General features: G+C 54.7%; 3 protein-coding genes across 6 annotated transcripts in view; all 3 read right to left on the reverse strand.

The window, feature by feature from the left end:
* MEGF8 (multiple EGF like domains 8) overlaps positions 1–7,163 on the reverse strand; it is a gene marked incomplete at its 5' end in the record, with an annotated part of 41,943 nt that extends 34,780 nt beyond the window's left edge. For all 3 annotated transcript variants that reach the window (XM_081107562.1, XM_081107561.1, XM_081107560.1), the window contains 3 exons: positions 365–571; positions 807–970; positions 6,977–7,163. In XM_081107562.1, the coding sequence (XP_080963688.1) occupies positions 365–571; positions 807–970; positions 6,977–7,163 (558 nt within the window). The remainder of the gene's footprint in view (positions 1–364; positions 572–806; positions 971–6,976) is intronic.
* A 1,096-nt stretch (positions 7,164–8,259) lies between these two features.
* TMEM145 (transmembrane protein 145) lies at positions 8,260–16,776 on the reverse strand. Of its 2 annotated transcripts, none has more exons than XM_081108529.1 (15): positions 16,446–16,776; positions 15,685–15,759; positions 15,495–15,572; positions 15,330–15,416; positions 15,136–15,237; positions 14,953–15,037; positions 14,770–14,841; positions 14,607–14,675; positions 14,192–14,272; positions 14,033–14,111; positions 13,789–13,882; positions 12,681–12,853; positions 12,077–12,197; positions 9,551–9,757; positions 8,260–9,066 (listed from the first exon to the last, which is right to left on the reverse strand). In XM_081108529.1, exons 1-15 carry the CDS (start codon positions 16,758–16,760, stop codon positions 8,815–8,817), a joined length of 1,890 nt encoding a protein of 629 aa, XP_080964655.1. In that variant the 5' UTR covers positions 16,761–16,776; the 3' UTR covers positions 8,260–8,814. The 2 variants fall into 2 exon arrangements, with proteins under 2 accessions (XP_080964655.1, XP_080964656.1); XM_081108530.1 differs by having other exon boundaries at positions 8,260–8,605; positions 16,446–16,612.
* A 1,856-nt stretch (positions 16,777–18,632) lies between these two features.
* Positions 18,633–20,507, reverse strand: PRR19 (proline rich 19). Its single transcript, XM_081108619.1, has 2 exons — positions 19,238–20,507; positions 18,633–19,151 (listed from the first exon to the last, which is right to left on the reverse strand). Exons 1-2 carry the CDS (start codon positions 19,854–19,856, stop codon positions 18,697–18,699), a joined length of 1,074 nt encoding a protein of 357 aa, XP_080964745.1. The 5' UTR covers positions 19,857–20,507; the 3' UTR covers positions 18,633–18,696.
* Between the last annotated feature and the right edge of the window lie 2,233 nt (positions 20,508–22,740).

Here is a 22,740-nt window from a genome sequence, read left to right on the forward strand (position 1 = left end):
CACGTGAACTCATTTTCTTGGTTGATTTTTCTTTGTTAAATGGCATTTAAATATATAAAATAAATATCAAAAATATAAATCTTTGTTTTACTATGGTTGCAAATATCAAATAATTTCTATATGTGACACGGCACCAGAGTTAAGTTAGGGTTTTTCAAAATGCTGACACGCCGAGCTCAAAAGGTTCGCCATCACTGAGGTAGGGTGAAATCCGGAATGAGGGGCAGTGCTGCGGATGAGAGCAGGGTCGCTGGTGTGGGGTCAGTGTCAATGGAGTGGCAGGGGGAGTCAGACAAGGCAGTCAGATCCAGGAGATGGGAGCAGCAGGTGTGGTCACAGGCCAGGGCCCGGGGGACAGGCTCACCGAGGCACAGGTGCCATGGCTGCCACAGTAGGCCGAACACTCCTGCAGGCCACAGTCAGGGCCCCCCCAACCTGGCTCGCAGGCACACACCCCCGGGAACCGGCACTGCCCATGGTTGCGGCAGCCCCCAGGGCACAGGGAGAAGCGGAAGGAGGCATTGAAGCCCAGCAGGTTGTAGTTGGCATCGCTAAAGAGGTGCAGCAGCATCTGTAGGCACAAGTGGGCAGGGTTCAGGGGCCTGACCGGGAGGTGGTCCACCCCTGCCCCCTGGAAGTCCCCACCTCCTTTCTTTGTCTCTCTCCACCTTTCTCTGTCCCTGTGTCCTTCTGCCTGATGCCATGTCCCTTCCATGTCTCTCTGTCCCTCCCTGTGTGCATCTACCCACTTGTCCCACACTGCACTGAGATCCCCCAGCCACAGCCCACAGCCCGGACCCACCAACCTTGCCAGAGGAAGCCTCGATGGGTGGGGGTCGGGTGCTCCCACTCAGACTGGCAAGCAGGGGCCCGCGAGGGGAGTCACCATCATACACGAACAGGTAGTCATACGTGCACTCTGTGTCAAGGAAAAGGAAGTCCAGGAGGATCCGGTGCTGGGGACTCGGTGCTGGGCGGGGAAACAGAGGGGCCAGGCTCAGATGTGAACCCTCGCCCCACACCTCCATGCAGACCACCCACAAACACCAGACCCTGCTCTGCATAATGAGGTGCCCTGTCTTTGAGGCTCCTGGTCTCACAGCCCAGGGAGGTCAGAGCTCAGAGGATTGCAGTATCAGCCCTGGAAAGGACTCCTGAGGTGGATGACCACCCAAAGGATGGGCAATGAACCTGCCGAGAGAGGAAGCCCATCTCAGTGACCAGACAGAGCTGTTCCCATTTACTCGTCTTCTTCTTCTTTTTTTTTTATTGATTTCAGACAGGAAGTGCAGAGGGAGAGAGAAATAGAGACATCAATGATGAGAGAATCATAAGCATAAGTGATGGATGTGGACAACAGGGGGTGAGGGTGAGGGCAGGACTGGGGGGATGAGGGGACATTGGGGGGATAAGGACACATTTGTAATATCTTATTCAATAAAGGGGGGGGGAGAAAAAAATGATGAGAAAATCATTTATCAGCTCATCAATGATTCTGGTTCATAGTTGACACTGAGCTATGCCAGCTGGGCTTTTTTAGATATGTTTTTATTGATTTTAGAGAGGAAGGGAGAGAGAGAAAAACATCGATGTGAGAGTGAAACATTGATCGGCTGCCTCCCACACCCACTCTGATGGGGACAGAACCTGCAACCCAGGTGTGTGCCTTGACCGGGAATCGAACTGTGATCTGGTTCATAGGTCGACGCTTAACCACTGAGCCATGCAGGCCGGGCTCATTTTTTTTTTTTTAATTAAAACTTGTTAAAAAAAAACACAAAAAAACTTGTTGAAAGTATTACATATGTCCTCTCCTCCCCCCTCCCCCCACTGATCCCTTCTAGCCTGTCCCAACCCGACTCCAGGCCTTCACCACCTTATTGTCTGTCTCCATGGGCAATGCATATATGCATACAAGTTCTTTGGTTGCTCTCTTCCTACCCACCCACCCACCCCCACCTTCCCTCTGAGATTCCGCAGTCTGTTCTATGCTTCTGTTTCTCTGGATCAGTTTATTTTGTTCATTAGATTCCACACTCATTTACTCTTGAGCTTCAGACACACCCAGCCCTGGGGGATGGGGCCCAGGCCTGAGCAGAGAGACATATCACAGATGGAAAAGGGCCTCTGTGAAAGTTCCCGGTTCCAGGCTGAATAGTGTTCCTAGGGAAGAGGCTGATTCCTTCCCTTGCCCACAAGGCTGAATCTCAGAGCACCACAGCTCTTCTCTGGCCACCCAGGGTCTCACCTCTCTGTTACTGTGGTACCTAAGGGCATAGACTCTGGAGCCAGATTGCCAGGACTCAAATCCTGGCTCTGCCATGTATTAGTTACTAGCTATGTGACCCTGAGCACGTCACCTAACCTCTCTGGATAGGTTTCCTCATCTGTAAAGTGAGGATATAAAGGTACTGTGGTGGATTCACACCCTGGCCACTCCTCCCAGTGAGAGGGGAAGGCTGAGGCCCTGCCTTTTATATCTGGGAAGAGCCTCAGAGACTAGTTTGACCAACAAAGCAGCAGAAGTGGCATTCTGGGACTTCTGAGGCTAGATCAGAGGAAGCTCTGCAGCTTTTACCTGAGCGGTACAGAATGCTCCTTCTCAGAACATAGCTGTCATGCTATAAAAAACCAAAGCCACATGCAGGCGCCACCTGTAGGCATCCGAGCTGACAGCCCCAGCTGAGTTTTCAGCTGACAGCCAGTATCAACTGCCAGCCCTGAGCAGGATTCTTGGATGCCCAGCCCAGGTGAGTGAGTGTTCAGATGACTGCAGCCCCAGCTGACACATGACTGTGCCTGCATGAGAGGCGATAATGCACTTAAAGGGCTTAATGGGGCCTAGCAGTCCTAAGTGCTGCTACTTCGAGTACTGTCAAGATTCTTGCTGCCGAAACCGGTGTGGCTCAGTGGATGTAGCGTCGGCCTGCAGACTGGGGGGTCCCGGGTTCGATTCCGGTCAGGGGCATGTGCCTGGGTTGCGGGCGCGTCCCCAGTGGAAGATGTGCAGGAGGCGGCTGATCGATTTTTCTCTCCCATCGATGTTTCTAACTCTCTATCTCTCTCCCTTCCTCTCTGTAAAAAATCAATAAAATATATTTAAAAAAAAAAAAAAGATTCTTGCTCTCTGCCAGGTCCTGGTTCCAGAAGGCTCTCAGCCCACATCTCACACTAAGAGCTCATGGAAGTCTTCTGGGCTAGGGCAACTAGACCTGGGTTCCAGCTCTGTTCCTGACCTGCTGAAGACCCTGGGCCAGCCCCTTCCGCCATGCCTGGGGGTAGAGTCTGCATACTGGAGATGTTCACAGAGAACTCAACTAGCTGTGTGATCTTGGGCCAGTGCCATGGGCTCTCTGAGCCTCAGTTTCCTGCATGTAAAATGGGGATAAGTTTCCCCACCCACTGAGGCTAGAGTGGAGATTCAAGACAGTAACTCTAATGTGCCAGCCCAGGCCTTGTGCTCTCACCGGGACCACTGATCAGTCTCCGTCCTAGCCTCTCAGCCTTCCATCTTGCCCTGACATGGATCTCTGAGTGACGTTCCCAACTCAGCATCTGACCCTGGCCCTTCGCTGCTCAAAAGCACTCCGTGGCTCCCGCCATTCTCAGGAGAAAATCCAGCTCTCTAACCTGACATCTGAAGTCTCACCTGGTCTCACATCACCCCACTGCTTGCAGCTCTACCAGGTGTTGGGCCTTTGCACATGCTCCTCCCTCTCTCTGGAGCACATTCTCCCTGCCTGCCTGCAAGTTTCCCCATCTCCTCCAGGAAGCCTTCCCCCATACTCCTGGCTGGATTAGGTACCCCTCTTAGGGGTTCTCACTTCCCATCATAACCTTCATTCTTCTGAGCCAGGACCATCTGTAGCCAGGTCTGTCTCCCCTGCAGCTGAGGAGGCCCACAGGGCAGGGCCTGGACCTAACTCATCTTGGGTTCCCTCCCTGACATTACCCAGCACAGAGCCTAGCACTGAGCAAGGGATGGGAAATGATGGATGAAAGAATGAGGAAATGCACAAAATACAAAATAATGAAGTTGGCAGCCCTCCCTCAGGCAATGACCACAGTCCCAGAGAACGTCATAACAGACCCAAGCTATGGTCTGGGGAACGCAGAACCATTCAGCCAGACCAGGCAAGAACTCCCAGTCTTACCAGCCTCAAACAAACTATAAAGCTCAAAACAAGTACATCTTTGTTAAGTGGCTGCCAGAGGCAGGCTCACCATCTGCCTTCCCCAAGTTCCTCCCGAAGTTCAAGGTCTCCTGTTTCTACCCAACATGGGCCCACCCCCATGCCATCCAGAAGAGATCCAACCACAGAACCCCCTGCTCTTCAAAAGCAAAAGCCTCTTATTCGTGAGGATATTATGAGGACTGCACAATAAAATGTGAACTTAGTACAAAAGTAAGTGGCTTATTTCTTTAATAGCTAGGGGAATATGTTGGTTTCAGAGGAGATAGGCTTTGGGAAGAATGGGAGATCAAAGGGGATCTGGAAATCTCCCAGACTCCTCCCTACCCCAACATCCAGCCAGTTGGTCCCCAAGTCCCATTGGTGAAACTTCACAAACATCTCTCAGTGCTCTCCCCGCCTCACCACCTCCTTAGTTCCTGCCCGAGTCAGAACTCATCCTCTCCTGTAAGACTAGCACACCAGGGTCCCAGTTTGCCCCCACCTGGCTTGAGAGCAAAGTCCCACTCCTACTCAAAATCCTTCTGTAGCTCCCCTTCAATCCCAAGAGCAAAGCCAAGCTGGTGTGAGTGCAATTCAAGGCCCTTCTTCTCCTGCTTCTGGTGCCCTCCTCACCTTTCAGCTAACAGTCCAGCCAGACCAGAAAAACCTCTATGTGGCTCCTAAGACACCAACCTCCTCTTTGTCTTCATAGAGGCTGCTCCCTGTTCTTATCCAGTAAACTCCTATGCATGCTTCAGAACCCTGCTCCAGTGGCTTTTCCTCTGTGATCCCCAGCAGTGTCCTCTCACTCCCTTATAGGCTCCTCTACCCAACCCTGTACCTCCTTCTGTCTCAGACCTGGGCTGTGTCCACAAACAGGCTGGGGCTCTTCAAGGCCAGGAGATATCACATACCCCCAAAACATACACATACTTCCCATTCTGTTCTCACCACCCCACAGACAGAAATAGCCCCCAAAGCTAGGGACAGACACACATGCCCAAGAAACATGCTTCATCCACACCCCACACAACAGCCATAGATAAATAACATATAAAACATAAATTAGATCATGTCCTTCCCCTGTTGAAAACCACTGCATGGCCCTAGCAGGTTTGGCTCAGTGGATAGGCGTAGGCTATAGACTAAAGGGTCCCGGGTTCAATTCCGGTCAAGGGCACATGCCCAGGTTGTGAGCTCGATCCCCAGTCGGGGACGTGCAGGAGGCAGCCTATCAATGATTCTCTCTCATCATTGATATTTCTCTCTCTCCCTCTCCCTTCCTCTCTGAAATCAATAAAAATATATATCTTTTTCTTTTTCTTTTTTTTTTTTTTTCAAATGCTCAGGTTTATTAAAACATTGCAGCGGCTGCTGAAATGAATGGAGATTCGTAGAATAGATCCTGCCGCTGATGTTCAAAATATATTTTTTTAAAAAAGAAAAGAAAACCCCCTCCATGGCGTCCCAGTGCCCCAGAGTAAAGACCAAACTCCACAACCCATAAACGGAGGCCCTACACGATCCAGGCCCTAGCGCACCTCTGGCCTTTGCCCAGGACCTCCCCTGGGGGACCCCCACCTCTCCTTGGAGGCCAGCTCCTACATCCGTGCCAAGGTAAGCCTTCCTGGACTTCTCTTCCACCTCCCTATTGCCCTAAGGACACAGTTCAAAATCACAAGGTCCTACACCCTCTGCCTCCCCTCAAGCCTCAGCTTCTGGCTCATGGTTTATCTTGTTGTATTCTGCATTCTACACACTGCATTTCTACTTCCTCAAAAGCAGCATACCCTCCTGCATCCAGGCCTTTGTAGGGGCTGTTCTCTTTGCATGGAATGCTCTTATGCTCCCTCCTACATATGCCTCTGGTCTCAGCTATTGCCCAAACTAAGTCAGACATTTTCTCTGGGCTTCCCTCTCCTGGAGGGTAAGTGTGTTTCCCCCACTGGACTGGAAGCCCATGAGGATAGGGCTGGGGCCCTTGCACAGGCTGTTTCCTCTTCCTGGACTGCTCTTCCTCCTCCTCCTGACTGATTCCTATTGGTCCTTTAGCGCTCAGCTCAGACATCTCCTCTCCGAAGCCCTCTGCTCTCCCTGGCCCCCAGGCCAGTCACCTCTTCTAGGATCCCCCACACCTGTGGGGTTCCTCCATCACAGTACCAACTACTCTGGACTGACTATTAATGTGTTTGTCTCCCCCACTGGATCCCAAGCCTCAAATCATCAGGGACTTCTGGGACTGCCTTAGTCTCTGCTATGTCTCAGTAGCAGAGTATAGTATCTGGCACATGAATGATTGAAAAAAAATGCTTTTTATTGATACTTTAAAAATGACAACAGTAATAACCCTAATATCATGTACTGAGCATTTACTAATTGCCAGGCATGTTAAAAACCTGTTCTCATTTCATTCCAAGAACCCTTCGAGGGAGTGGAGCAGTCCGAAGTACTATTATTATCCCCACTTGGGGGAGGGCAAGCTGAACCTCAGAAAAAGAAAGCCACCTTCCCAAATTTACAAAACTAGTTAGAAGTGGATCTGAAATTTGAAGCAAGATGGTTGGGCTCAGAGCCCGAGTTTCTAACAATTACTCAGAATGCCCCTATTGATGCCCTCGCTCGGGGTACAACTCCCCCACCAGACGTCAAGGCCTTGCAGGGCAGGGCTCAGGTGGGCTGCTTTTTAGAGCAAAGCGCCTGGCACAGAAAAGGACTCTGGGGATGTGGTGAATGGATGAATGAGTTCGCAAATGAATGAATTAGCAAATGACTGGGTGTGTGACCCGCACTGCCCCACTCACCCTCGATGAGCCACTCGCAATTGCCATTGACGCTGTAGTTGCCCGCACCATCCGTCACGAAGCCTGGGGCCTCCCGCAGCACTTGCCGCTGCCCCTTGCAGTCCCCTGCCCGGGCCCCAGGGGACATCGGCCCCAGCATGGCCAAACACAGAGCCAGCACAGCGGCCAGAGCCCGGCCCAGGGCCATCGCCGCCTCGAGCACTGACCCTTACAGATGGCACGGACCCTCCACCGATGCCGAAAATGCGACCTCTATGGACGGGACATGGCCTGGTAGCCCGGGGAGGCCCAGGAGTCGCAGTCCCCGCGCAGGGACCTGCCTCTGTTGACGGGCTCTGGAAGTCGAAAGGTGGACCCTACAGACCCATGATAGGCCCTGTAAACGGGGTTGCTATGGACAGGGCCGACCCCTAGGGACCGTGGGAGTCCCTTATAGACACAGGCCCCCATAGGCTGGCTGACCCCATACACGATGGCCAGCAATTACAGACGCGGACCGCTGCGGGCCAAACCGGACCTTAGAAATGGGTGGGTCCCCATGAGGCGAGGGGCCCTACAGCCGGACGAGGGGCCTCCATAGAGGGTGCGGGCCGGGCCGGGCCGGGCCGGAGAGACTCCCGGCGGGGGCGGAGCCCGTCCTCACCGGCTTGGGCCTGGAACGCAGGACTCACTCCCTGGCTCACCCGCCCGCGCCTCCCTCCGGAGCCGGATAGGCCAGATCACAGAGACGAAGGGACTCTCGAGCCAGAGCGGCCCCGGGAAGACCGCGGGGCGAGCGAGGGGGCGGGGCCGAGCGGCCGCTGTGGGAGGACTGGGGGCTGGGAGAGGAGGCGAGAAGTCGCGGGGCCTAAGGTCAGAGCGGCCATGGGAGGACTGCGGCACCCCAAACCCTACACCTCCACAAAAGGGACTTCCGGAAACTTCCCCGCCCATTTGTACCCAGACGCATGCGCAGAATAGATCGGCTTGGCCTGTGAAAAAGAGAGGATTGCTCATGCGCAATGCTAAAATTGTAACCCAAGCTCGGGGCGCAGATGCCCGAGCAAAGTATCCGCCACTGGAGGGCGCCTCTATCTCTGACTGGGGAAGAGAAGGTCAAAATAAAAGAGCGGTGCAGTACAGGACTAAATGATTCATATTTTCGGGTGCTCTCAGATTCTGGGTCAGGTTATGCAGGCCTCTCCCAAAAGGCCATTTCACAGATGGACACACTAAGGTCCCGAGTCTGGAACGGTTCTTGCTCAGCCGCATCTCTGAGCATCATCAATGTAAAAGAGGCCATCTTATAGATACAAACTCAACGAATCCTTTTTATTTTGGCAAGAAGGGGAAAAGGTCTTTCTTCCGGGGACCTGAGGGAGGTCCCCCGGGATAGAGATGGGGTGACAGAGCACGGGTCCGAAGTCACAGATCCAAGGGAAGTTTTCAGAGTCACGGCCAGCTTCACAGTATCCGTCCCAGGAGCAGTGGCTGGGGGTTGCGGAGTCCTCCTGGAGCGTCCACGGGCTGGGTCCCGGCGATCCCTCACTGGTGTTCCAGGTTCCGGCGGGGTCAAAGGTCTCGGAGGGGGCCAGGGGGCCGGAGGTCACGGAACAGCGGGAGCCCAGAATCCGGCGCTCGGGGCAGGGGCTGAGGGAGGGGACGGGGAGAGCGGCTCCCGCGGGACCGTTTGGCACAAGAGTCAAGGGGAGGGGAGGAGCGGGACACCGCGCACCCCTACCTGGGCGCGCGGGGTGGGGCGGGGCGGGAAGGCCTGGGATGGCTGAGCCCTGGGGCTGGGATAGAGCGGGGGGCCCGGGACCCGGCGCGCGGCCCATGGGGCAGGGGCGTGCTGGGGTTCAGACTGGGGGTGCGGTGCCCCCGGCCGTGCGCATGCTGAAGTATTCAGTGAAGCCGGTGTGCGGCGACGCCGTCTGGGGCACGAGCGGCTGGTAGGGCGGCGTCGGGCCATCCCAGCTCGGGTCGGCCACTTTGGGGAACCGAGAGGGTGGGGGCGGGGAGGCCGCGCCGGGCTCGGCCGTGGTCACCACACGGCCCCTCGGGGCCGCCGCCGCCGCCACCACCGCCGTCTCCTCCACCTGCTTCCCGGCCTGGGAGGGGGGTCAGGGTCAGAGGCCGTCCGGGACCCTCGGGGGGCAGATGCGGCCCCGAAGGCCCGTCCCCCTCCCCCCGGAGGACCCCCCTCCCGAGGTGTGGGCGCCCATGTCAGTCAGGGAAGGAGCGGGTGATGGGGCGCCTGGGCAGCGGGGCCAGATACTCGAGGGGTGGCGTCGGGGCGCGCGGGGCGAACTCCGGCGGCGGGGGAGGCGGGGGAGAGCTGCGGAAGGCGAGCGGCGGGGGCACCGCGCGCGGCGTCCGCGGGGGCGTGCGCAGCAGCGCCAGGACCCAGTCGGGCAGGGTGGGCGCGGGCGCCGGGGGACGGTCGCGACGCGGCATCGGGGCGCGGGGGGTGCGAAAGGCGGGGGGTGGGCTCAGGCGCCTGGGCGCGGGGAGCGGTGGCGGGGCCGGGAGTGGGGTTAGGTACTCCAGGGGCGGCGCCAGCAGCTCCTCGGGCGCCGGGGGCGCGGGGCTTACGGAGGAGGCGGGCGGGGGGATGGAGAAGAGCTCCGTGAAGTTGGGCACCGAGTCGCTGATGAACGTCACGTTCCCATAGACGTGCTGCGGGAAGGCCTTGTCTGCCGACTCGCTACCTCCGGGCCCCGGGGCACCGGCCGAAGCGATCTGCGATGTGCGCACGTGGTAGGGGAAGTTCTTGTTGGCCGCCGAGGGGCGTGTCATGATCTGGGTGAGGGGCCAGGTGCAGGTTGAAGACGCACTCACTGTCCAGGCCTCAGGTTGTCTCCATAGACAGGGAGCCCTAAGGATTCCCCTGCGCTTGGAAACCCCCACACTTCCCTGCAACCCTTCACGCGGGATTAGGCGCCTCCTGTGGGCTCTCAAGTGCCCTGGGCTCTGACCTTTTTCCTCCTCCACAACTCATTACTCTGCCAATGCTTCTTCCATCGGAGCCCTGATCGCTGAGTTATCACTAGTTAAGCTTCAGCGTCTTGCGTTGTGCAGTACGATAGCCACTAGCTAGCCACATGTGGCTATTTAAATTTAAGTTAATAAAAGTTAAACTAAATTTTTTGTTTCTCAGTCACACTAGCCATATTTAAGTGCTCAATGGCCACATATGGATAGTAGCTGTCATACTGAACATCAAAATTCATAGAATATTTTCATAAACACAGAAAATTCAATTGAACTAGCAGCTTCTAGAATGTTAGCTCCATGAGGGCAGGAACTTGACTGTTCTGTTCCCTGCTGAATCCCCAATACCTTCTACAACAGTACCTGGCACATATAAGCTCTCAATAATATTGGTTGAATGTAGAGATGTCTCCCCAATTAGTCTAGTACCGTGGTCGGCAAACTGCGGCTCACGAGCCACATGCAGTTCTTTGGCCCCTTGAGTGTGGCTCTTCCTAAGCCTTAGGAGTACCCTAATTAAGTTAATAACAATGTACCTACCTATATAGTTTAAGTTTAAAAAATGTGGCTCTCAAAAGAAATTTCAATCGTCGTACTGTTGATATTTGGCTCTGTTGACTAATGAGTTTGCCGACCACTGGTCTAGTTGAAAGGCAGTGCCTGGGAATGAATCTAGAACTGCACCCAAGAAGCCAGCATGACCCCGCTAAGGTTGTGCTGAATAAATTAATAAGAAGCTGAAGCCAATCAGCAGTGGAATGTCTGTGGTGGAGCTGTGCTGAGCAAGATGAGCATTTTTAGGAATGAAACTGGCTGAAGGTGAAATACAGAAGGGGCACAGTGTTTGGTGTTTTGAGCCTGCACCCCACCTCTCAGCCCCACAGCTCACTAAGTGTAGGATCTGGGGCATGTTGATTAAACTCCCCACGCCTCACTGGGGAAAGGGATTGCAGTGCCTACTCAGAAAGATGAGAAAAAGGTGGAAATGAAAACTGGTGCAGAGCCTGGCCCATGGTGGGTTCTCATCAGTTCTCTCTCTGCCCCGTTCTGACTTCCTGCAGAGCCTAAAGATGGACCATCCCAGGAAGGGGAGACTGCACCTGAGTCAGGCTTTGGAGTAGCAACTAGGGGACCTGGCCCCCTCCTTCAGCTGAGTACCTTTCCTACACAGCACATGGCAGACCCCTGGGGTCAGAAGCTGGGGCCTTCAGTGATGCCTATTTCCCTCTCATGCCAGCTCTTGTGGTCTGCCGGAGAAGGACCAGGTTCAAAGCTCCTGCCCTGCCACCAAAGGCCTTGGAGCCCTGGCTGGTCACCTGCCTTCTCTGGGACTTAGCTTCCCTTCTCTGTATATTGGGTTCAATGACGATTATCCATTCTGTCCTGGGGCTGCTCTGACACTTACAAAAAGAGGTTAGGAATAAATGCATCTGGGTGTTCCTAGCATGAAACAAAGGCTGTCTTCAGCCAAAAAGGTGTCTCTCTCAGCCTCAGTTTCCCCCTCTGTGAAGTGGGGTGATCATGAGGCTGAGAGAGACACCTTTTGAGACAGGTGCTCACAGAATGGTGGATGGTGGATAGTGGCTGGATTGATGAATTAATATAAGAACTGTCACCTAGAAGTCTGGATAGGATATAAAACAGAGAAAAGAAGAAGTTTGCTGCTGGTACCCTCTTGATGTCATTCTGATCTAGGCCCCTGGAGCCCCAGCCTGGTCCACCCCAGCTGCTTCTTTCCAAACAATGGCCTGTGATAGAGTGACAGATACCAGAGATTGTGTGGGTGAAGGGTGGAGTAGAGACCAAGAGGATTGGGAGAGGCAGTGGGGATACAGAAGAGAAATTTGAGTCTGGGGACACAAGAGCAGGAATGGGAATGAGGAGGGGGGCAAAGAAAGAGGGTGGGTTGGGGGAAGAGCCCAGACACAAGGTGGGAGAGAGGAACAGAAGAGAACAGAGTCTGAGGGACACAGTAGAGTAGCCTGCAGGAACCTAGCAGACTCTCAATCAGTGTCTATTAAATGACTGAAGGAATGAAGTGAAAGAGATGGATCAAAAGTTGAGGCAGATCGGGGTGGGAGTCTCACCGCCTATTGGCTTCCCACCCCACCAGGTGCTCATCCTCACCAGGAACACGCCATGAGCATACAAATGGATTCCCAGCTGGATGCCGTTGACAATCTTCTCCCGAGCCCACTTAGGGATCCCAAAGTTGGCAATCAGGGCCATGACAGGAACTGCAAAGAACCTGAAAAGGAGGAATTGGATTGGTGGAGACACTGCCACACGCCCTCCACCCACTCCTAACCCCAACTCCCCTGCCAGACACACACACAGGCCCCAGGTGGGTCCCCAACTGGAGGGAAGTTGTGTGACCTTCAAAAACCAGAGGTTAAAAGGGGCAAGATTTCCACTGGCCTGGGAAATTCTGGGGGGCAAGGACTAGGTTGAATTGAACTCAGTTCCAACCCACCCCACATCCCAGCACCCGGTAGAAAAATCAATAGCTATTTGATGAATGAATTAACATATGATAATAATAACTAAGGACCTACTGCATGCCAGATCTGTTTCCAAGCATTTTACATCTATGAATTCATTGAACTCTCACAGTGGCTCTATGAGGCAGTACCATTTCCACCTCCATTAAACAAATGAGGAAAATGAGGCAAAAGTTAATTGACTTGTGTGAGGTTACACGGGGACATATCGAAGGCCCAGCACATCTCACCAGAGGGTGTAGGCAGCAAAGAAGGGCACATAAAAGGGCTGCTTCTCCGGGAAATGGCGCAAAGAGACAAGCACGGCGTAGCAGAACCACACGTAAGCCACCACCTGCAGCCCGATGAGCCCGTAGCCTGCCGGCGACTCATACGTGTACAGTACCTGGCCCGGGTCAAAGAACTGACCCAAGGGAGAGGGTTTGTCATAGCCCTGGCCTCCACATAGGAACCCCAGACCACACCCCTGGGCACCCAGAGGACAGAGTTACTTGGTCAGGACAGAAGCAGCAGAACAAGGATGGAGACAGAACATATAAAGAGAGGGTGACAAAGATAGGAAGAGACTACATCTACCATGGGCCCAACAAGTAAACACTGCATGTGGAAGCTTTCCATTTATCAACTCTATGAGATAGGTCTTATGATCACCCCACTTCACAGAGGGGGAAACTGAGGCTGAAAGAGATACCTTTTGGCTGAAGCCAAAGCCAAGGTAATATAAAGCCTTAGAGCAGTGGTTCTCAACCTTCCTAATGCTGCGACCCTTTAATACAGTTCCTCATGTTGTGGTGACCCCCAACCATAAAATTATTTTCGTTGCTACTTCATAACTGTAATGTTGCTACTGTTATGAATTGTAAATATCTGATATGCAGGATGTATCTAGGCAACCCCTGTGAAAGGGTCGTTGGACCCCCAAAGGGGTCGCGACCCACAGGTTGAGAACCGCTGCCTTAGAGGAACCTCTGGGGTGTGTAAGATCTTCCTAATTTTACAACGGAGTAAACAGGCCCAAAGAGGGGGCCATCGCCTAAGGTCCTACTGGAGCGGGCGGAGCCAGCATGGAATCCAGGTCTGTGTGATTCCTGAACTCTTGGTCATGGCATATGAACACAAATGTGTGAGAGCCAGAGGGAGGAGGGAGAAGCTACTCAGAGACAGTGAAGAGGGGAGGAATGCACTTAGACAGATAGGAAGGTGGGAAATCACAGAGTGGGCGAGAGATAGCCAGGAGTGGAATATGGCGGGCTTGCAGACAGGTAGAGGAAGCCATGAAAGCTGGGGGGGGGGGGGGGGGCGGGGGGCAGGGCCTGGGCAGTGGTGAGTGGGACTCACCTTAGCCTCATAGATGAGCAGCACCACGTGGGTAAGAGTATACAGGGTCATGTAGACAGACAACTTCACAGAACCTGAGTGGCTGATGCGGCCCCTGGCAGCAGGCCATGAGGGGAGATGGCAGGAGTAGGGTTGTCAGGGAGGAGGGGGTGGCCACCCCCCAGCCCACCCCCTCTGCCCCCACCCCGCCCCCAGCCCAGCCACTCCCCATTCCCAGCACTCCATCCCAACCCAGCCTGGGCACCGTGTCACTGTGAATCCCTTCCCCAGAAGGATGAGCATCAGCAGGAAGATGAGGAAGCTGGAGGAGAAGAGCAGCTTGGCTGGGAGAAGGGAGGGAGAGGGCGGCTCAGACAGGGTGGCAGAGGAGCCCAAGTACCTGCCCTGGTCCCATCATTCTCACCCAAGATCTTCAGACTCTCGTTGCCAATGCCATCAGTGGCATACTGGCCCCAGTAGATGCAGAAAAACAGGAGACTCAGAACTGAGGGGAGGATGGGCAGGTAAAGGAAAGGACAGAAACTGGGCGTTGGGGCATCACTGATCCCTAATACTGTGATCCAGGTGACCAGAACCCTCCTCCGCCCCCATCAGGATTCTAGACCCAGGAGTCCAGGCCCCCAGCCTCCTCCTCCCTCAGACCGAGAAGTCCAGCCCCCCACCCCCTCCCACCTCAGACCCAGAAGTCCAGGCCCCCACCCCCTCCCACCTCAGACTCAGGAGTCCAGTTTCCAGCCCCTCCTCCCTCGGGCCCTGATGTCTGGGCCTCAGGTCCCTCTTCTCACAGAACTCAAAGGTTGAGATACTCTAAACCTCACCCTCCACTCCAGCTGCAGCCATAAACATTTTATAAGTCGTGTGGAGCAACTGACGACCTTTCAGCAAATCTGGGAAGGTGGGGGTAGAGGAAGGCTGTTCACAGACAGGAAGGGAAAACAGCTCATCTCCCCCAACCTTGCCCCAACCATGTGCTGGACTCACATCCAAAGTAACAGGAGAGGAAGAAGATGAGGATGAAGATGAGAAGGAAAGTCACATCTGTCTCCAGGATCCCTGCCAATTTGGTGGAAGGAGAATATGGCTCAGTCAGGCTGCTGTCCCTCAGCAGGCACCCAACTCTGGGATCCCTCAAAGATCCTGGCTTTTGGGTCTCCATACGCTCACCAAACTCATCAGCAGAGAAGTGCTGCGTCCAGAAGGACTTGCCATTGGTGAGGACCATCTCATACTCCAGCTGCAGCCCATCTCCCTGTGGGGAGTGAGGAGGCCTAAGGAGGGCCCTGGGCAGGAGGGGATTGGCAGGGAGGTAAGAAGGAAAAGACCCAGGTGGCCAGGACAGCCCCTTACCCCACACTTGCTGAGCGCGATATACCACCACCTTTCACGCACTGAACGGAAGCTTCGGCCACTGGAGCAGCTCAGGTAGCGGGTTCCCTCCTCTGACACCACCTGGGGAGGAGCGAGAAGGCTGAAGCCTGTCTGCACTGTCCTCAGGCCCTTGACCTTCAGCACCTGCCCACTCCCCCAGGCTGGGCCCATACCTGACAGCCTGACCAGGCATACTGGGTAGTGAGGTTGATGACCTGGTTGTTCTCAGGCCTGATCACTGACTCCTTAGCCAGGCAATCCTGGGGAAGATAGGGACATGGTCACTCTCCCGCCAGCCTCGACCTCTCCCTCCCATCCATCCTCCTCACAGCCCTCACCTTGTCCCCTGCCTTGTACACAGCCGGCCACTGGGATGGGTCATCAAAATAGAGTAGGATGTTCTGACAGCATTTGGCCTGCAGGCCCAGAGATTTTAAGGTGTGGGGGAGTGTGGGAGCTGGGGTAGCCCTTGCCTCGGAAGGCCAGGGAACAGCCAGCCTCGTGTGGGAATGGTTGGGGAAGGCTCACCTCGGGGTATCGGAAACGGAAGTCCAGTCGTCCGTAATCCGAAAGGAAGCAAAATCTTGTCAGGAACACCCAGTCCTGGAAAAGGGCCCCAGTCAAACCCTCTTCCCGGTCCTTCGAGGACTCTCCTCTACTCTGTACAGACCCTCAACTTTCCTTCCCCACCCTCCGTACCTGGTCTCCCAAGAAGCCTAAGTCCTAAGGGGATCAAAATTCCAAAATTTGTCCGTAATCCCTTCACCGTGGTTCCAGGATTCCTGCCTCAGATGCCCCTTCCCCAAACACGTTTCCCATTGCCCAGGTGCCCTGAGAAAGACCCTGGAGGCCAGAGCCCCATCCTGGCCCCCTTCTGTCCCAGATACCATGGGACTGACTGACATCGCCCGGTTACCCACACGCCGCCCTGATCCCAGAGGCACCCTGAGCTTGGCAGTACTCTAAATGGCCCTTTCCCGGTCCTGAGCCCCAGCGCGAACTCAGGCTCTCGGAGGAGTAAAAAGTGCTGTCCCTTCAGCACCACCTCGCTGTCCTCCCGCCCCCACCCCAAACTCCGACTCTCCCTCCCCGCCCAGCTCTGACCTCAGTGTCCCTCCTACAACCGCGGAGCCTCAATCCCACCGCCCCCCTCAGCCTCAGCCCTGACCCGGCCCCCTGGCCCCCGGCCCCCTCCCCTCGGGCCGTCTGAGAGGGGCGGGGCAGCCCCTTCCCTCCCCTCCCTCTCTTCCCTGCCCGGCGGGTGGCAGGGGAGGGCCCAGCACGCTCACCTCTTTGGAGCTGAGGTTGCCCCGCACGTACTTGGCCCGGGCGCGGGGGGGCAGTGGCAGCAGCAAGAGCAGCAGCGGTAGCAGGCGGCGCAGAGCGGGCGCGCGCGGGGCCTCCATTGCGCCCGCTCCGGCCCCAGCCCGGGCTCCACTCCGGCTCCCGCTCCAGCCCGGCGACGGCGGCGGGAACGAGCAGGCCGGCTGGCGCGCGCCCCCGTTTAAAGGGGCCGCAGGGCACTGCGGTCCCCACCCCCTCCAACCGGATGGCCCGCTAGGGCCCCTTTCCAAACCACGCGGAAGGGGACGCTCCTTTCCCATCCTCTCTACCCCGACCCAGCCCAAGTCCTCCGGTGACATACCTCTTTTTTGAATCAACTGCCTACTGTTAATACAATCATACAGTTTGCTTTAAAAAATTACATTTCTGGCTTCTAAAAAAGGAAAAATGGAAAATGATCTGGCATCCCACCTATTATTCCTCCTGGCAACCACTGCCTCAAATAGAGTAGCAGAGCCCCCGAGTCCTGAACTGAACTCCCATTCCCACAAGCCCTGCCTCCTCCAGACTACCATCTCCAGACGTCCAACTCCCCTACCCCAGCTCAGTCCTGATCTCCCCTCAATTCGGTTTTCAAACTGCTCTTTGAGCCCTAGCCGGTTTGGCTCAGTGTATAGAGCATCGGCCTGCGGACTGAAGGGTCCTGGGTTTTATTCCGGTCAAGGGCACATGCCTGGGTTGCAGGCTCCATCCCCAGTGGGGGGGCATGCAGGAGGCAGCTGATCAATGATTATCTCATTGATGTTTCTATCTCCCTCTCCCTTACTCTCTGAAATCAATAAAAAACTGCTCTTTGATGGCTCAGCCCCATGCCAGCCATCCCCCACTGGGTCCAGCCAGATGCCAGTGTTCCACACCTCTTGTACTTTGGGAAGTGCCCACAGAGAGGGCAAACCACTTGTTCTGGGTCACACAATACAGAGTTGGCAGACAGCCCTCACCCTCAACCACCATACCCCTCTTCCTGACCCTGTCCCTGGCAGCTACCAGGGTGTGCACCGGGGCTGCTGTGAAGCAGAAGTGTTGTGAGTCTAGCAGACTGAAACAAGTTGCCTGGGTTCAGATTACAGTATTGCCACTTTCTCCCCATCAGACCTCAGCCAAGTCACAGCTGTGTGATCTCCCGGTGCAGTCCCCTCCATGCTGGTACCAACCCTAGTTTCCCAGTGGCAATGGGGAACCCTGGAAAAGCTATACAGAGTAGCCTCCAAGCCCCTCAACTCAATTTTCCTGATCAGATTCCAAAACTTTTCTAGTTTCATCCCTCCCCCTCCACTTCAAAAAATTTGCACTCCACAAAGTACCATTTATAAAAACTTTCTAAACCAAGGGACCAACAAGAAACATAAGTGTGTGAAGCACTTCAAGGGAGGGTGTGGGTCCCACAAAAAGGGGCCTCTGCTACTCTATTTGAGGCAGTGGTTGCCAGGAGGAATAATAGGTGGGATGCCAGATCATTTTCCATTTTTCCTTTTTTAGAAGCCAGAAATGTAATTTTTTAAAGCAAACTGTATGATTGTATTAACAGTAGGCAGTTGATTCAAAAGTTTAAAACATATCACAGGCCAAAGAAAAGTCTGGGCCAGATTCGGGCCTCATCTGCCCTTCCTGCGCACACACTGTTCCTATGCCCAGCCAACCAAGAGCCCCTCTATCGCAGGGCCCATAAGTGACTCACACAGATACGGGATGAATGAAAATGGTCCCATATCTCCTATTCACCCTCTCCAGGCCTTGTACATTCTGTTCCCTTTGCCTCAAATGTTCTCTCCCTCCTCTACGAGCAAGTTTCTACCAATCTTGAGATATACAACGGTCTGTGTCAGCTCCATTTTGAAGACCTCCCTCATCCCTGAAGCAGAGTCATCACTCCCTCCTCAGACTCCCCAGCGCTTCCCACCACTGGAGTCTCCTGGAGACAGAGCCTATCACTCAGAGGCCCCAGCATTGCCAGAGCTCAGAGTCCGGCACACAGTTGGCCTCAGTGGGTGGATGCGTTGAACTGATTAAAGCCCCAGGTTTCTCCATTCTCCTGGTCCCTCAGGCCCTAGAAAGGTGACAAGTGATAGTACCTTCCCCTCCATTTCAAAAGTTAAGGGAAGCTGCTCTCCTGAGTCAACCACTCACTGAAAATCATGAAGAAGGTATTTTATTGAGGTGATTGGGAGTGCTGCCCCTAGTCCAGCGTAAGTCCCCTTAGTATAGTCTCATGGGTGGAAAGGACCAGGCCTCTGGGCTGCTCTGGGCCACTGTATAGGAGAGGTTGGGCAGTGGGGCAGGGGGACAGGGACTCCAGTCAAGGGCAGAGGTTCGGGGAAACAAGGGAGATGGTAGCTGAGGCAGGGACTGTGGTGTGCTGACCCCACAGGGCCAGGAAGGGGATGGTGTGGCTACTAGCCAGATGCTTTTCAGCAGGTCAAAGGCTGTTGGGGGGCCCCAGGCCACCGGAGATGTCGAAGGCAATGTGGGTGGCCAAGGACCTTTCGGTGGTGCCAGGCTCACCCTGTGTGTAGTGAGAGTGCTGGAGGTGTGCGGCATAGCAAAGGTGAATTCCTTTGTCCCCTGTTCTTCTCTCTTCCTCTGCCTTCCTTCCCCTGGGGCCTGCTGAGGGCTGTTGATCCTTCGTCTCTCAGAGTCCCCAGGCTTGGTCCCTGGCATAGAGGAAAGAAGCATGGGGGACAACTGAGCTAAACAGACAAGGGGAAGGGGAGCACAGGGGGGCAGGAGGTGAGCTCACCTGACAAGTGTGGCTGGCAGCCTTGGAGCACCAGGGTAAGGTCGGGCACACAACCATGGCATACCTGTAAGGTGCCCAGGATGGCATCCCTGGCCTCTTGTACTAGGTTCCTCCTGGGGAAGGCCTGTGGCAGAATCAGCTGACCCTGCAGCTCCCCCAGCAGCTGCCCCAAGCCAGGGAGTTCTAGGGGACTGGGTGGGCCTGGGCCCGAGTCTCCAGGCACCTGGTTCTCCTTGCCCCTTGACTGTGGGCCTGGTTCTTGGGCCCTGCCTGGGCTTGGGGAAGGCTTAGTGGAAAATGTGGGAGTGTCTGGCTCCAGGGACCCACTGCTCAGCAGCCGTGCCACGTCCAGAGATTTCACCTCATGGTTGAAGAGACCCCGGTGCTCCCGGCTTAGCCGGCCCTGGGTTATGACCACTAGCTTGGGGGCAGTAGGGGCCACATGATCCTGGAGATGCATGGATGGATTCCGACTGGCCACAGGAGGCTCCTGATGAGCCAACGGCCGGCGGCTGCCCACCAGGGCCTCATTACGCTCCCGTCTGGTCTTCCGACGGCGGACCCGACCAGGTTTCTCAGCTCTCTGGAAAGGCTGTGGGGCTGGTCCCCGGGGGTCCATAGAGTCCTGGAAAATAAAGATAGGGTGGTCATCGGTATACAAATTAGGGACCTAAAAGTGAGTCGCGAGAAGGAGATAGTTTGGGGTGAGGTGGGAGACGATGTGAGAGAGGGAGTGGGCAGAAAGGGATTGGAAAAGGCTTGGGTGCTCGCTTTGGCAGCACATATACTAAAAATGGAAAAGGCTTGTTCTGGGAAGAAGTCACAGGCAGAGGGTGGGATTAGGGAGTCCTGGGGAATGGGAAGACTTGTCAGGGAACACCAGAGGAGTTACAGGGAACAGGGGCATGAGGAAATAGCTACAAGATGGAGGATGGGAAAAGGATCATGGGTCCCTGGAGAATGCAGAAAGTAGAGAGAGATGGTAGAAAAGGAAAAGCAGAAGAAACAGCAGAAGAGCCCTAGCTGGTTTGGCTCAGTGGATAGAGCGTCAGCCTGCGGACTGAAGGGTCCCAGGTTCAATTCCGGCCAAGGGCACATGCCTGGGTTGCGGGCTCGATCCCCAGTGGGGGGTGTGCAGGAGGCAGCCGATCAATGATTCTCTCTCATCATTGATGTTTCTATCTCTCTCTCCCTCTCCCTTCCTCTCTGAAATCAATAAAGAAATATATTTTAAAAAAAAGAAAGAAAGAAACAACAGAAGAGAAGTTGTACAGAGAAAACCTTGAAGACACAGAAAGGGCGACAGCGGAGCTATGGGGGAGGGGCCTGGGGCTTGGTCGCGGGGGTTGGGAGAGGTGGGTTGGCGAGGTTGAGAGGGTGGGCAGTTGAAGTAGGAACGGGGAATACGGCTGGTGACGGGGGACGGGCACCTTACCGTCTCTTGTCCCGACGAACCTGGCCCCTTCCCCCCGCGTCCACCCTACCCCACCACGCTGTGGGGTGCAATGGCTTCTTTTTTCCGAGGTGACCCCAGTTCACTACGCGTCTAGCGCTCTTCAGGCCTCGGGCCTCCTGCGCATGCGCGCGCCCCTTCCTTGCCCTTTGACTTCTCTGTGTCTTAGAGGTTTGAGGCTCAGAGGCACGTGCCCGGGGTTCCGAATGCCTGTTGAAGCCCCGCCCACCTCAGCCTTATATCCGGAAACCTCCCATTTGTCCTCAGGGTGCCTGAGGAGGTGCTCCCAGCCACCAATTGGCTGTGAAGTTCACTAGGCCCGCCCCCTTCCTGAATCTGATTGGTTTAGAGGTCTATAAGTGGACTTCCTGTCTGGAGCGCCCGAAATCAGGCGAGGCTCATGGGGCAAAAGGGCCAGCCAGGCCCCGCCGGTCACAGACATCATCCCTAGACAGTCAGTATAGTGTCGCCATTCAGAGCTGGTCTCTGGGACTAGGTTCAAACGTCCAGACTGACACATTTGAGCTGTGTGAACTGGAGGATTGTACAACTACTCAGAGTCTCAGTTTCCTACTCTGTAAAATTGGGTTCATAATAGTATCTCCTTCATACTGTTAGTGTATGAGATGAGCCAACATCTTACTTAAAATAGCACTTGATGAATTAATGGTTCAAAGCTTTGCTTCTCACTAAGCTTTGCTTCAGGAACTGCCTCGCTACCTCTCCAACTTATTTATCTACACTTGTCCCATCAGACTTTAAAATCAAACTATGCCAGGGTATTCCCCATGTCCCAGTGAGCTGTACTCTCTGTGTAATATTGCTTGGCTAGCCTTCATGATCTTTCAAATCCTAACTCAGATACTGTTCCGTCTAGGACACCTACCCACCATCAGAGTCCTCTTCTGCCTCGTCTCCAGAGGTCCCCAGTTCCTCCCTTAATCACAACCTTGATCCTTTCCTCAGGAGCTGTCTCTCCCAACACACTGGGACAAGGCCAGGATAAGATCCATTCATTTAATATTCATTCAGCAAGTACTTGTGAGCAGCCACAGTACTTGGTACTATGAGTCAGATCCTGTTCCAGGCAAGTGAATTGAGGCAAAACATAAACGTTAGACTCTCCTCTGTATCTCAGTATCAACCTGCCTAGAAGGAATGGATAGATAGGAAGATCCCATTTGGGAATATGGCCAGGAGGTTTAGGGGGTGTGGAACCCCCACAAACACCTGGTCTCCAAGAACTGGGAGATCTGTGAAGACTTGAGATCTGAGATTAAGTTGGGGTGGGGGAAGATAGACCTTAGGTGGCCTTGGCCGTGGATGTAGGTTTCAGAACCCAGACACACCCAGCTGCAGTTATTGGTTGGCAGTAGGTTTAGAGAGGGGAGCAGAGGCCACAGATCTGCAAGATGAGCAGCTGTGGGAGGTTTGCCAGGCGGGACCTGGGCCTTGCAGCGTCTCTAATTTCCTTTCTCGGTCTGCACTTTCTTCTAACCTCCTTGCAGGACCTGTGATGTCTGTAATGACATGTAACTTAGTTTTTATGCCACTAAACTGGTGTTTTTGAGTAGGGGAGGCCCATGAGCAGATAGGCTCAGTAAAGTCCTGGCGCGGCTTTAGAGTGTTTCCTTACAACTGAGCCTCTAATTTTTAAAAAAATGTTTTTATTGACTTTAGAGAGGGAGAGAAACACTGATGTGAGAAACATTAATCGGCTGCCTCCTGCACGCCCCCTACTGGGGATGGAGCCCGCAACCCCAGCACGTGCCCAGACTGGGATTCAAACCGGGGACCTTTTGCTACATGGAACACGCTCAACCAACTGAGCTACACGGGCCAGGGTGGGCTTGCTGGCTGGGTGGGCTGAGCCTGTGATTTTTCCCATTTTCCTTTCCTGTCCCCCACATCAGTAGAAAATGGGAGCGTCTCCTCCTAGCCAGGTGTGTATGAGCCACCCCTTCACGAATGGACTCGTCCACTCCCTCCCCCCCCCCCCCCGCGTGAATGGGACACACTGAGGGAGTAAGATGGGGAGGGGGACAGGGAT

This window comes from Myotis nattereri, assembly GCF_964212035.1.
Source record: "Myotis nattereri genome assembly, chromosome: 15".
Taxonomy (NCBI): Eukaryota; Metazoa; Chordata; class Mammalia; order Chiroptera; family Vespertilionidae; genus Myotis; species Myotis nattereri.